This window comes from Hordeum vulgare, chromosome 2H, assembly GCF_904849725.1.
Source record: "Hordeum vulgare subsp. vulgare chromosome 2H, MorexV3_pseudomolecules_assembly, whole genome shotgun sequence".
Taxonomy (NCBI): domain Eukaryota; kingdom Viridiplantae; phylum Streptophyta; class Magnoliopsida; order Poales; family Poaceae; genus Hordeum; species Hordeum vulgare.
Genome location: NC_058519.1, coordinates 45,855,437 through 45,869,333, shown reverse-complemented (window position 1 = coordinate 45,869,333; position 13,897 = coordinate 45,855,437). Strand labels below are relative to the sequence as shown.

Here is a 13,897-nt window from a genome sequence, read left to right as displayed (position 1 = left end):
CGGTGATTTCTTTCCCTGGTATGAACCCTGGCCGCTCGATCTGCTTAGAGGATTTACTCACGCTTGTGTGTATGCTTCTGTATGTATGTTCAGTTAGCTGAAGTTCACAGAAGAACATAGTCTAGTTTTGTGTATGTCATCTTCAAGCATTTTTTTTCTTCTGTCTCAATTCTACATTGTATATTGGCAACAAGAAAAGGAAGTTAATTTGTGTAGCTGTGTGATATACGCTTCTCCTCATACCGGCCTTGGTTGTCCGGTCTGGGAAAAGGAAAAGTACGAGTGATGCATAAGTTATGGGTTGATGGATGAGACGGATAGGATGAGAAGACGGTATTTTGGGAACCAAAACTTGAAGCATGATGCAACTTGTTTGAACATGCTTAGGCTTGGCAGAGTGAACATCAAGAGCAACAACCATATGCTTCTATTGCTTCCATAGATTCTCTATTGTTTAGGGGTAAAGCAAATCCCCCGAGTGGTCAAAATTGGTATGCCCAAATGTTAGATGAGAAGAAAGTGGCATACAATCAGAAGCGGCACACTGCCAACGCAGAAAAGAAAGTTGCAGCTTTGATTGTTGTTAGCTTGAACGAGTATCTCGAACATACGATTCTTTGTCACTTGATGTGCAACTTCCCCTTTGAGCAAGATAACGAACACACACACACATCGATTGTTTGTTCATCGACTTTGCAAACCACTTGCTCACCGACCATGTCATGACGTAAGTGTTTCATTTTCTCTTGTGTGCCAGATGTACTACGTACGTTGTGACCTCAGTGAGTGTTGGCCATCAATCTGAAGATATGGATGTTAGCAAAAAAATGAAGTAGTGCAGAGTGGCATGCACATCTATTTGATGAGAAGAAAGCATAACATCTATCAGTGTGAATTTCAATTTATCCCTCCGCCCCCATGCCACGCCAGTGCCTTCCACCGATGGAAGAAGCGGCGGAGAAGAAAGCGGTCGCGCCGACCGCCGTGGAGTTCGGGGACGCGGCGGAGAACGGGATGGAGGAGGAGGGATATGCCGGCGTCGAGGAAGAGGGGTGAGGGCGGAGGCGGCCTACTTCTCGGACGCGTCGGTGCCGGTGGAGATGGGCGAGATCCACAACATGGAGGCCCTCGACGCCACGCTCGCCTCCTCCGTCGACCACAACCAGCCCATCATCATCGACTAGTATGGCACCCTATAGCCTGCCAATGCAGCTGCAGACCGCAGCGCGGCTTCAGAGTTGAGACGCAACAATTTCGCGTCGCCGCTCTGTTTTTCAACCCGCATGTACTGTTGTTGCTCTGGTCCTCGGATCAGATGCTAAGGCTTTAACGTGTTCTTCCCAGGATGGCCAGCTGGTGCCAGAAATGCATCTACCTCAAGCCCAAGCTGGAGAAGATAGCAGGAGAATTCCCAGAGTTGGTTTGAATTCCTTGAAACCATTTCATTACCGAACTGATGAAATTTCACGATTCTTCATATTGGGGTTACTACTGATGTTTGGGATCCACATCAATCAATCGTCCTGGAATGCGCAGGAGTAATTTTGTTGATTCTCTGACTAGACAACACATCTCGTTTCTTCGCAGAGTCAGGTTTTACTTTGTGGATGTCAATAAAGTTCCACGGGCCGTGGTGAAAAGAGGCAACATAAGTGTAAGTCGGCAGGTTTTATCTCGGTTGAAATTTTTGAGTACCGTACTGATTAGTTCACGACGACTCTGATACCATCTGATAGCTTATTTTAAATCTGTCATTGCTGCCATCTGGCTCTCTGCATCTACCTTTAGAAAATGCCTACTATTCAGGTAACGTCGTATTTATTTTTTGAATTTCTTTGTTTGGCACTTTATGGCTGAAATTCTGAATTTTCTTGTGACGATGCTTTTCATCCATTTCCGGTGCCGTCGCCCTCCGCTCGCCCCCGCTCGCTCGGCCCCCGCCGGTGGGGCCTTTGGCATGCTGGAGCGTTATGAGGTGGGCGTGAATTTGATCATCACTACTACAACATGACAGGATATGATCTGCTCAGGAGGGTCAAGGTGAGGATCTGCATGCCTGATGGAAGTGCAGAAACTGTCATTTCGGAGCAAACTCCACTTGCTGTATGACTTCTTCTTTGTTGGGAAGATTGCTGCTCATACCGTGACATTCATCTACTACTGCAATTTAGTTAAAATATATGAAACTAGAAACTTGAACAACTACACATTTATTTATTGCTTGCTTAGACTGCAAATGTTAGATAAGACTGAACATTTTGGATGACTGAATTTATTCACAATAAGGAGAATCCAGGATGGCAGAATTTGTGTACAGTAAGGTACATCCATATACTCCTTACATGATCTTTTTAACTACTCATACATGATCGTTTTAACTACTCATACATGACCCTATAGCAATTAGAATAAGTACTAAATGAAAACTGGACATGACCATTTTAACTACTCATACATGTTCAATGGAAGCAGAGTGGTCCTTTATTCTACTTATGCTCGGCTCACTGTAACTTCCATTTTTGTCTCTGAAAGTGTGAGTATTGATTTCAAAGAAAAAAGTGCTTAGAGTATTTTTGTATGTGTGGAGTACTTATACAGTGTGGAGTGCTGCTGTTAGTTGGGACAACTAATGGCAATATTCCTATGATTTAGAACATCTAAAGTTGACAACCAGTGGAACAGATACAACCGGTAAAAGAGGAGGAAGAGCAAAATTTGTCTTGTCTCGGTAAGATAAATCAGATGTGCGTCTAGAAAATCTTGAACGGAGCTAATGGAACAAATACAACTAGTGCAACATTGTATTGTTAGAGAGAAAGAGATAAGAGAGAGCGGGTAGCGGCGGCGCTGGCCGGCAAGCAAGAACCGGCCCGTGTGCACGGGCAACGCAATGACGCGAGCGCCGCCTCCCGCACTGGGGCGCCGCACTTTGGGGCAGCGCAGTGGGAGGAGGGAGGACCCCTCTATGGGGCTGCCACTGTTGCCGTGCTCGGTCAGGTGGAGGAGGCCGCTTATGAGCAGGTATATGTAGTATATCCGTGTATGGACTTGCAATTGTGGACTACATGTTGTCCGGACGCCTACCTATGTGAATTACATGGTAGGTCTGCTCCACCAGTAGCAGCATCAAGCAATGCGACAAGAATTGAGGGGATGGAGTGCACGGACATAGCAGAAGCTTGAGAGTGATTTATGCTTCTTTAGGTAATTTTGTTATTATATTCGTCAGCCTACTCTCTAAGAAATAGTTTTAATCTTTTGGTTTCCAAATAGATACAAATTCTAATGAATATACACACATATATTATGTGGACTACAACAAATAGTTTTTTTTATTGTTTAAGCTAAACATACAAACTACATGTTCCATTTTCTGCAGCTTGCAGTGTTTAAGGGATTTGTTATAAAATCATTAATTCTGAATTGAAACGACTGGTTCTTCAATATGCTGCTCACACACGTTGGCGAGTTGTATTTTATTTTCTTCTAAATATGTTCCAATACGAATGTCCATGAATAAGTATAGCTGCTATTTTAGTTTATATGCTGAGAGTCCATAGTTCCTTAGAGATGGGCTTTTCCTCCACATGTCTATTTTATTTTCTTCCACTTTATTGAGAGATAGATAATTAGTTGCATTACATGATACCGTGACGCATGTCCAGCTTTAATTCTACAATTGGACATGGCTAATGGAAGAGAAAGTAGTCCGTATTTCATACTTGCGATAGAATAATGAATAGTTAACTATGGTCTCTCAAAACATTGATCACTAAGTGGAAGTCATGTAAGAATTCAAGCAAGTTATTATAGCAAAGTTTGCCTCTGGTCCGAATGTCCTTCTTTGTGTAATATGCATAGAAGTTCTTTCATAATTATTCATCCCATTTGTTTGCCTTTTAAATTGTTCTTGTTATCTTGTATTTTTATATATCGGAAAAGTGTTGCACGACATGCTTGCATAATGCTTATAGTGGTAACCATGTCATGTTACATTAGTTATTTCTCTCATAAGCAGTAATCAAACTGTTTAACTGTGTATATTTGTTAATTAAACTTCTGGTTATCCATTTACTTGAGTTGAACATAAGTTGAGTACTTGCGTGCAAAAGCATAGAGCAGCTTTTACTTTGTTGGTTTCAATGAATGTATATTTAGCCATTTCATATCTTGCTAATAAGTTTTGATGAATAACATGATAATGTTGTTGTGCTGATCAATGTGATCTATACTGGTTTATTTCATTTTGAAAATCATCCTCGTAACAATGCAACTGATCTCGGGATTCATATTGTGTTCCTCCAGTTATTTTGCATCGTTTGATCTTTTGTGTCTATATACTCCCCCTGGTGCGTCATTTTCTTAATCACAAGAATTTATTTCCTTCTTTTTGTATCTTGCTTAGTTTTAAGAGAAACATACAGAGAGAAAACAACTTACATGATGGATCTGCACTCTGCAATTTGTTTTGCATATAACATGGGAATGTTACTTTCAATACAGTTGATGTTAGGAGTATTAGATGCATATATGAAGGAGTTCCATCAACCAGGATTTTAGATGTTGCATTAGAGTCAAAAATTTAGACTGATTTGCAAGATGGAATATCAGAGAACATGTTTCACACATTCAGTGACCACCCAAAGAGACTAATATGCCACATACCTGTATGTTTCCTTTTTCAACTTTGTACAAAACTAAATGTAGAGAAGTATTCATTTCTCACTCAAACTTATATTTGTTTTCTATTTAAGTATGTTGATTCATAGAGCCCAAATACGCTCTTTCAATTCCTGGTGAGTTTACTTAGTATGGGTCAGTGTAAGGTAATAAAGATGATACTGTTGGTAGCTTCATCATCATTGATTAATTGTTACTCCTTATTTCAGAAAATCTACAACCAAGAACACTCAGTCAGCTTCTGAACCAAGAAGATTTGTTTGTGTCAGACATCTTTAATAACTGACGTGGAAGTATTAACAGTTCTCCACAAGCTAATTGTTTGATGTGATTATCTAGTGGTGTTTTTGCTCCAGCTTCAATTGCATTGCTTCTGCTGTATCGATGGACTCTTTTCCCTTCCGTCATTGATTGAACCGAGTTGATTCTGCATAGCCGCATAGGGATAGGTACTTTTGATAGTCTACTATACAAAAATATTTATTCAGTTATTACCCTCCCTATGTATCTATTCTTTCTCAAGTTTGAATTGTTAATATATCCATTAGAGGATTAGTTATCCGTCTGCGCAAGGACCAATACAGGTTAAGTACCCATTGTTTTAAAGTAGATTGTCTCTATTCTCATGCACGTGGACTTTCGGGGTATGTATACAATGAAGTTCCACAATGATTCTCTTAATTTCTAGGTTTCAGTAACTTTTAGATTGGTGTTCAAATCATACAATTTTTGTGTCCACTTGGTTGGCTTGAATTTTGGTACATATGATTGTTAAGATCTATATATGATCATGATAGCAGAAATATATGATCGCGATAGCAGAAAGGGGAGGGACGGTTTGGGGTGAGGGGACGTTTTGTTAGCCTATTGGAAATGGATAGTGTGCAAAGATGTTACTTATTCTTGGAGACTATATTTTCTTTCAGATATACTTTCGGACTAAAGAGTTAGGGCAGGGTTTGAAGACATCTAATAGAAGTCATCAAAACTAAAGAGAGAAACCGGGTATACGAAAATGATGGCATGATGAGATTGGGAGGAGACACACGGAAGAAATGGCGATGGACACCAGGGTGGGTGGGTGGGTGTGTGTGGGGGGGGTGAAGAACCTCATAGTGGCTGAAGTAGAGGAGCGAATATGCATTGCGAGGGTTACGAGTGTGTGGGCCATGTCATTTATTCGTACACAAGCGTTTTATCTATGAATATTCTTTCTATTTCGTGGCAACGCACGTGCACATGTCTGTCGTCGGTTCCATTTCCACATGCATTACAACATACATTAGGCTTGACTACAGGTAAACTCTGGGCTAGCTTATCTTGCCGAGACAACAAACAACAACCGAGGGAGAACACAACTAAACAGCAACTCATCTGACCGGAAAGAAGAACGATATACAACATGCTAGCCAAGCTGACTGAACTGAAGTTTTGACATAAGATAGGACAGAAACTGACGATACAATACATATGTGTGTAACGCAAATTACAACGTTAGGCTTACAAGTAAAGTCTTGGCAAGCTTTATAGTCCATTGTTTTCATCCCACAGTATTCGAGTATACGTGCGTTGCACGTGCACTGTTACTAGATAAACAAAATGGATGCTCTGAAAATGCGCATTTTCAGAGTGTCTATTTTGTTTATTTTTCCACGCCTTGTAGAAATGTTAGTTCATGCCAAATTTTTGCATGCATTTAGAACTTTTGTCAAAGTTGGTCTTAAAAATATTTCAAAAGTTTTAGAACATTTTTCGATTTTACTGTTCACCCGAGCTCAAATGAGCTCGGGAGCAGAAAGGCACTTTCGGGTCTCCATGTTCTGCTCTATCAGTGAATACTCTGTTGTTGCAGTTCAGTTACATGTATTTTTTGTAACAACTGACACTCATTTGGATGCTTAGTGACGTTAACAAATGTCCCAACAAGATTAGTGTGCATAATCACGCAGATGAAATGTATGAGATCCGTCCGGCATCTAAACAATGCACTTTCTGCAATAAAATAAATCTTAAATCTTCTTAAAGGAGTAAGAAGAACCTAAAATATCAGTCTTTGTGTTGTAGTATTCAAGTCTATTGGATTAGAGAAAGTTAGAAAACTATCACATGATTCTGAATGCACTGTCCAATAGACGTAACACGATTAGGTACTTATATGTTTGTTAATATAACCCATTCTACCATTTTATTGACTATAACCATTAATTATGATTCATTTCAATCATGTTTATACACATGAAGCTCTTGTGCTGATAAAATTCATATGTCAGCTAATGGAGCACTTGCAGGTTCAAGTTTATTTAAGATCACATAAAATTCATATGTCAGCTAATGGAGCACTTGCAGGTTCAAGTTTGTTTAAGATCACTGTGGAGTCACATTTGAAGGGTATAAACCTTTTCATTTGAAGTTTCCCTCAAAGACATTGATAATTATGCTTATATAGTACTTCATCTGTTGTTTTCATGTTGTGCTACATACCGAGTGCGCTTCTTTTCTTTCACATAGTTTGCACGAGGGTCACAACCTTGGATTGGACAAGTAGAAGAAATGTGTGAAGGAATAACAAGAAATACAAAAAAACTCATATACACAAGGATTCTACACATTTTGTTAGTCAGAATTGATGTTGAATCATAAGAACATATATGTACCGTGGCAACGCACGGGCAATTAACTAGTATTACTCTAAGCGTGCAAATCGAGGGCGGACAAATAAAGGTATTAGAGACATTGGTTTTCTCGTCGTCATCGATATCAACTAATCAAGGACAAGTAACAACTATTCGGGAAAGCATCAAGAACATGGCAGTGATGAACTTCGAAAAAGAATGGGGATCTGCTCTTGAGTAAACGGCGACCTAACCTGGTGGGTTCGGCCGGAGATGGTCGACGGCGACGAAGGTTTCTGGAGGGGCGCGAAAACCTCGATCGGGCACGGAAATCTTCGGCGGCGACGAAGTGCTTGGCAGCAGCGAGGTGGTCGACAACGATGAGATGGTCGATGACGGCGAGCATCTCGGCCGCGATGAAGTGCTTGACGGCGACAAGATCCTTGGGCGGCACCAAAGCTTTCGGGCGACGACAAGAACTGCGGTCGGTGGCGGAGCTCTCGGAAGGCAATAAGGGTTTTCGTTGTGATAATGGGTATAGCGATACCAAAGGATCCGTTCGGATTACGTCATTGTCTTTTCCGGAATTCAAGGGATAAGAAGATACCAACGAGAAATGGTTTTGTGATTTAAGTTTTTCCGCGACAGATGGCGGGTTAATTTCATGGCATATGGAGGAGGATCAAAAATGAATCGCCCTTAACTGAGCAAGAATATTGGCGTGAAGAGAATTCAAGTCAATCTGGGGCCTAATGTTGGGGATATTACCTGTTGATAACCCGCCCTAGTTGGGCCGGGTCACCAAATCAGGCGATTCATCTAAGCGTGGTTCGGGCCTTGGCCTGGCAAGACTGAAGGTTGTATGGCGGTTTACAACTTCCGGAAGGTCTCCAAGGTTTGGAAGATGGCGACTTAGAGATCGTAAAAGTCACGGTTTGTAGAAAGGAAAGTACCCTTGTAAACCCTAGGGACTCGACCTGTATATAAAGGCGAGTCCCAGGGAAGAAGAGGGCAGGTTAGAAATCATCGAGTGCTAGGTCTGGCGAGTTACGCCCTCCTTGTAATCGGAACTCCATCAATACAACTCAAAGCAGGACGTAGGCCTTTACCTCCTCACGAGGGGCCGAACCTGGGTAAATCGTCGTCTCTCTCCCGTTCAACCCCTTTGAGTCGCCACCAAAGTGCGATGGCTCTAGTACTAAGTCCTTTCAGGAGGACATCTGCCGTGACAAAACCACGACAGTTGGCGCCCACCGTGGGGCCTGCGCATGGTGGAGTTGAGTTCTCAAAGGGAGCCCTACCAGGGTTTGGTAGCTACGCGATGGGGCTCATGACCCGAAGCCGCCGTGGAAAGATCTACGTCGCCAACCTGCAATGGGGACCCGAGGCGGATTCGATCGAATCTGGCTACACGGTCCCCTTCGGCAAGATCAACGTCTTCATCAGCATGATCGGATCATCCGTGCCTGAGCCGGACATCTCCACCGACATCGTCGAGCCGGCCAGGTACGTCCACCCAGTAGTGACGCCAAATCTGACTCACCCGGTCTTTGTTGGGTTCACGCTGGGATCGGAGGAACCAGAACACTCAGCGTCCCAGGAAACTACACCAGTCAACACTGATGACGAATCATCCATGGGCGATTCAGATTCAATCCGGTCTCTACATGGGGATTGTCTTGGGGGCTTGTCGCTGGCCATGGACCCCAAAGTCCTTGACCGAACCCGCCGCCAGATCGCCATTTATATGGCTGGGGCGAGACAAGCCTCGCAAAACCCAACAGGAGGCGACGGAACTGGCGAGACGTCTAGAAGCCCGGCCGCTGTCTTGGTGGAATTAGCGGCGGAAATCACAAGGCTGATGGCGACTCCCCTCACACCGGAAAACCAGGAGGCAGTAAACACGGAGTTGGCGAAACTCAGAGAAGCAGTGGCAAAGGCTCATCGGGATGCCGATGTGGAGTCCGCCAGGATCGAGACCCGACAAGCTCAAATTACCGCCGAAAGAACTCACTTAAATCCTGACAACTAGCGGCTCGAAAGACACCAGCGCGCATCCGACGCCGTCCATCAGCGGAGACACCAGGGTCGCCTGCCCCCTGATCTCAACCTGACCCGCCTGTTCGATACTCCACGAACTCCTGGGGCGGGAGCCGCCCCAGGGGGAGGACCGGGTCAACCACCTAACCCGCCGGTTCAGCCAATTGAGGATCGCATTCCCCGATTCCGGACACCTCAAGGTCACTTTTCCAACCCAGTGGACAACGTCCTTGCTGCAACTTGCCATTTGGAATCTCTTCCGATTCACGTCAACACTCCTGCCGAGATAGAAGCAAGGAACGCCATTGAGATGTTGAAGACGACGGTGGTTCAAAACGCCTAGTTCTCACATAGCCTAGATAGGCTGCATTCCACTCCCTAGGCGAGTCACACCAGGAGTCGGCCAGAGGACCAGCCCGCCGTAAACAGCGGGCCGCGACTCATCCCCCAGGACAACCCGCCGGGCCGGGATCTCCCGAACATCCAAGTCGCCCCGTCCCCTCTCGTCGGGGGCGGTGGACGAGTGGGGGTGCCGTGCTTGGCCCCCGCCCTTCACAACGAACGAATGCCCAAAGATTTTAAGGGACCAAGAAAGGTGCCTAACTACACCCCGGACCTTGAGCCATGGACATGCTCGACATAAACGAGGCAGTTTGCGCCAGATACTTCACGAAGAAGAACTAGAAGGAACAACTCCAAATGAACAATCAACGCGCTCGCATCAAGTAACCTTTACGTGTACCTGCAACTGGTGTTGTAGTAATCTGTGAGCCACATGGGACTCAGCAATCTCATTTCGAAAGGTATCAAGACTAGCAAAGCTTAATGGGTGAGGTATGGTTAAGTGGTGAGGTTGCAGTAGCGGCTAAGCATATATTTGGCGGCTAAACTTACGACTACAAGAAATAAGAGGGGGAAGATCTATGCATAGCGGACGTGAACTACTGATGATCAAATGAATGATCCTGAACACCTACCTACGTCAGACATAACCCCACCGTGTCTTCGATCGGAGAAGGAACTCACGAAAGAGACAGTCACAATTACGCACACAGTTAGCATATTTTAATTAAGTTAACTTCAAGTTATCTAGAACCAGTGTTAAACAAAGTTTCGACGTTGCCACATAACCGCGGGCACGGCTTTTTGAAAAGATTTAACCCTGCAGGGGTGCTCTAACTAGTCTATCACAAATTACCACAAGCCGCATAGAAATCCTCAATGACGAAGCTCGCGATCTCGTCGGATTCCCTAGTGGTAAACCTCAACTCTGAGATTACCCAAAGCATCATCGGAATCCCGATGCACAAGATATCTCGTCAAAGGTAAAACTAATCCAGCAAGGCCGCCCGACGTGTCGACGGTCCCGATAGAAGCTGCGTATCTCGTTCTCAAGATACGGCGGATGAGCGATGGTTACCACGCCAAATGCCGAGTTGCCCCGGGTAGCGTTAATAAGCTGCTCTGTTTTGGACCAACACTCATGAGGAGCACTGGCCCGGGGGTTGATTAAATTATCCTCGGGGTCCGGAAAGTTCCTATGCAATTTTATTAGGTGATTAGGCAAATGTAGTAGCAATGTTGGGCCTTGCCAGACCAGCTTTAATCTAAAACGAATTATTAAGGGGGTCCCCATAACAACCCCGATCGTGTTAGGAGCGCTCATTTATGGAACATAACACCGGTAGCCGAAACTAAGGCGGCAAAGGTGGAACAAAACACCAGGCTAGAAAGGCCGAGCCTTCCACCTTTTACCAAGTATATAGGTGCATTAAATTATATAGCATTTGATATGGTGATATGACAAGGAACCCATGCTTTCACATGGAAGCAACTACACCTGCAACTAGCAACGCTAACACAAGGTTAAGCAAGCAGTAACATAGCCAATCAATGGTTTGCTAGGTCGAACAGGTTGAAGGTTAACATGGCATTGTTGAGAGGCTGATATTTAACATGTGGTAGGCAACGAGACTTAATCGATAGAAGCGATATAACTAGCATGGCAATGATAGTAATGGTATCTGGGTAAATGGTCATCTTGCCTGAGATCCCACTTGGAAGAAGAATGACTCCGTGAAGCAGACGAACCGACGTAGTCGAACGGGTCCTCACATCCGACACGCTTGCGGAGATCTATCGAGACGGGGGAAACCGGAAACAAGCATCCACACAGGATATTCACCACACGATGCACAACACAAATGATGCATGAGCAACTGAATACATGCAAGCCACGGCATGACAATTCACACATACAACACTACACATTAAGTGAAGTTCAATATGCAACGAGTTGCATATTGACGAAACTCCACGTTTATTTAGTTAGTTCTAACCCGTATAGATACACGACAATATTAAATGTGGTTAAACATGGCAAGAGGTGAAGCGCAATTAAACTACCTATCTAGGCATTTTTAAATGAGGTCGGAAATGACATATAGCATCTCCGAAACGACCTCACATGTTAATTTACAATTCTGTCCAGATCTGAACTAACACATTTAATTGGTTGTTAAACAGCAAAACAAATAGGTTCACGTGATTCTACGTGTCGTTACAAGCAATTTACACATAGAGATCATCTCCAACGGAGCTACGGATCAAAAGATACAAGCACCGCAAGATATGATGGCATGAATGCAATATGTGTGCAACAGCGGTCACGAGCACTTTAAAACATACAACCAGCAAGAGAATAAGAAACTACACGAGATTATAAGCAAGTTTCATATAGGACACGATCAAATCGGAGCTACGGTTCAACAACTACGAGCAAAACAAGAAGTCACTACAATCTACCAAAATCAGCCACATAGCATTTTCTGCGCCCCACAACTACGGGCTACACAACTCCGGTAAACTCAAGCAAGGCATGACACGAAAGAGGGAAAGAGGCACTACTACAAACAACTAACAACAACTAGCATGGCATCATGGATCACTAGGGAAAGAAGACACAAAATGGCATCCCACACACTATTTCAGACTTAGAGAAAATTACACCTCATGAAAGTGCAGTTTTCGATCTGAAGTCATATTAACAGCAGAAAAACCTATAGCTACAGGACTCCAAATGGCATGCAAATTCACAGCATGCTAGAGAAACACAAGGGCTACAACTAACTCCATTGGACCAACCTCAAAACAGCTACAGATCAAAAGATACAACCAAGACAAGACAACAACAAAATATAACAGATCACAGACTTAGAAATATTTCAGCACCTCCAAATCAGCACTATTTCTAGAACCTTGAGAGCAAGCAAACCACAGCTAAACATGCATTCCTATTGCAACTAAAAATACCATGGGCTAGACTAAACATCAAAGATCAACTCACTAGTTGACAACTTAATCAAACGAAGCACGGAATAAATCCTACGAAAAAGACAAGAGGGCAACATGGCAAAATATCGCCCGAACTAACTTGCTCAAAAGCTAAAACTAATTGCACAGAAAAATCCCATGGATTTTGCTACCCCGAAAACATATAAAATATGTGGGGTTGCACAACAAAAATATTACCACACGTATATGCGAGATAATGTCCTAAGCACGGAAAATAATCTAGCGGCAAATCCCTACGCGCAAAAATACCAACGCCTACTCTATAATACATCTAAAAGTGGTTCCTAAACCATGGGCATTTATACTACAGCATCCGATCAATCCGGACTTGCACGAAAAATAAATACGGGCACTATCCCATTTAGACAGCACGTAAACCTATGCGTTAGGCATGTTAAACGATGTCAAACAATTATGCGTATTGCAAAAACGAATTCTACGCGAAAATCTACGCCAAAACCATATGCTACATGTCGCGATCCGACTAACGGAATAAAAGTTACGGGGGTTTATATATGCGTCTAATTCCTGAAAGAGAACTTAATTCGGACTAAAGCCTAAAATTACTTTGGGCCGAACCTACCTAATTGGGCCTACAGTGGCATGGGCGCTACTTAATTAAAAATGCACGCGGCGAGGGTTAGGCTCGGGGAAGGCTCACCCATGGCCATGGGCCGGATCTGGAGGCGGTGCGGCGCTGCCGAGCTGGGCCGGCCCGAGGCGAGGAGCTGGTGGGCCGCGCGACGGTTGGGGGCAGCCCACCGATGCCTCTTCCTCCTCACGACAGGAGGCCGTAGAGGGACCGGCGGCGGTGCTGCTGGCAGGGCCTGGGCGGCGGAGCAGGGGCGACGGCCGTCCTAGGGCGCACGGCGGAGGCGAGGGGAGGAGGGGCCCAGACCAGATCTGGTCGATGGGGCCTTGAGGCGGCGGCGAGGGTACTCGCGAGGTCCGGCCACTGTTGGAGGCGAGGCCGAGGAGTCTGTGCCATGGGAAGCAAAGCTCCGACCCGGGAGCTAGGCGCGACGGCGAGGTGGGTCCTGGCCAAGGCAGGACGGCCAGGTGGCCGGCGAGCCCTGGCGGCGCGGGATGCAGCGCGGCGAGGGAGCCTGCGCGGTGGCGTACGCTCCGGGAGGCAGGGAGGCGCGGCGGCGCTCGGGCCCAGATAGGTTTCGGGCGGGCCTGACCCGGGCTAGGGCGAGCCCGGCGGCCGG

At 44.9% G+C, this 13,897-nt stretch overlaps 1 protein-coding gene and 1 long non-coding RNA gene across 2 annotated transcripts; one reads left to right on the top strand and one right to left on the bottom strand.

The window, feature by feature from the left end:
- Positions 1–739: 739 nt before the first annotated feature.
- Positions 740–1,651, bottom strand: LOC123425334 (the record flags this gene model as incomplete). The annotated part of the gene is made up of 4 exons (XM_045109016.1): positions 740–1,140; positions 1,171–1,183; positions 1,345–1,453; positions 1,571–1,651. Coding segments are annotated over 4 exons (441 nt in total), but the record flags the coding sequence as incomplete, so codon positions are not given.
- Positions 1,652–1,883: 232 nt separating this feature from the next.
- Positions 1,884–5,361, top strand: LOC123424784. Its single transcript, XR_006621736.1, has 2 exons — positions 1,884–2,040; positions 4,890–5,361. It is a non-coding gene; the product is annotated as an uncharacterized LOC123424784 (long non-coding RNA).
- The last annotated feature ends 8,536 nt before the right edge of the window (positions 5,362–13,897 follow it).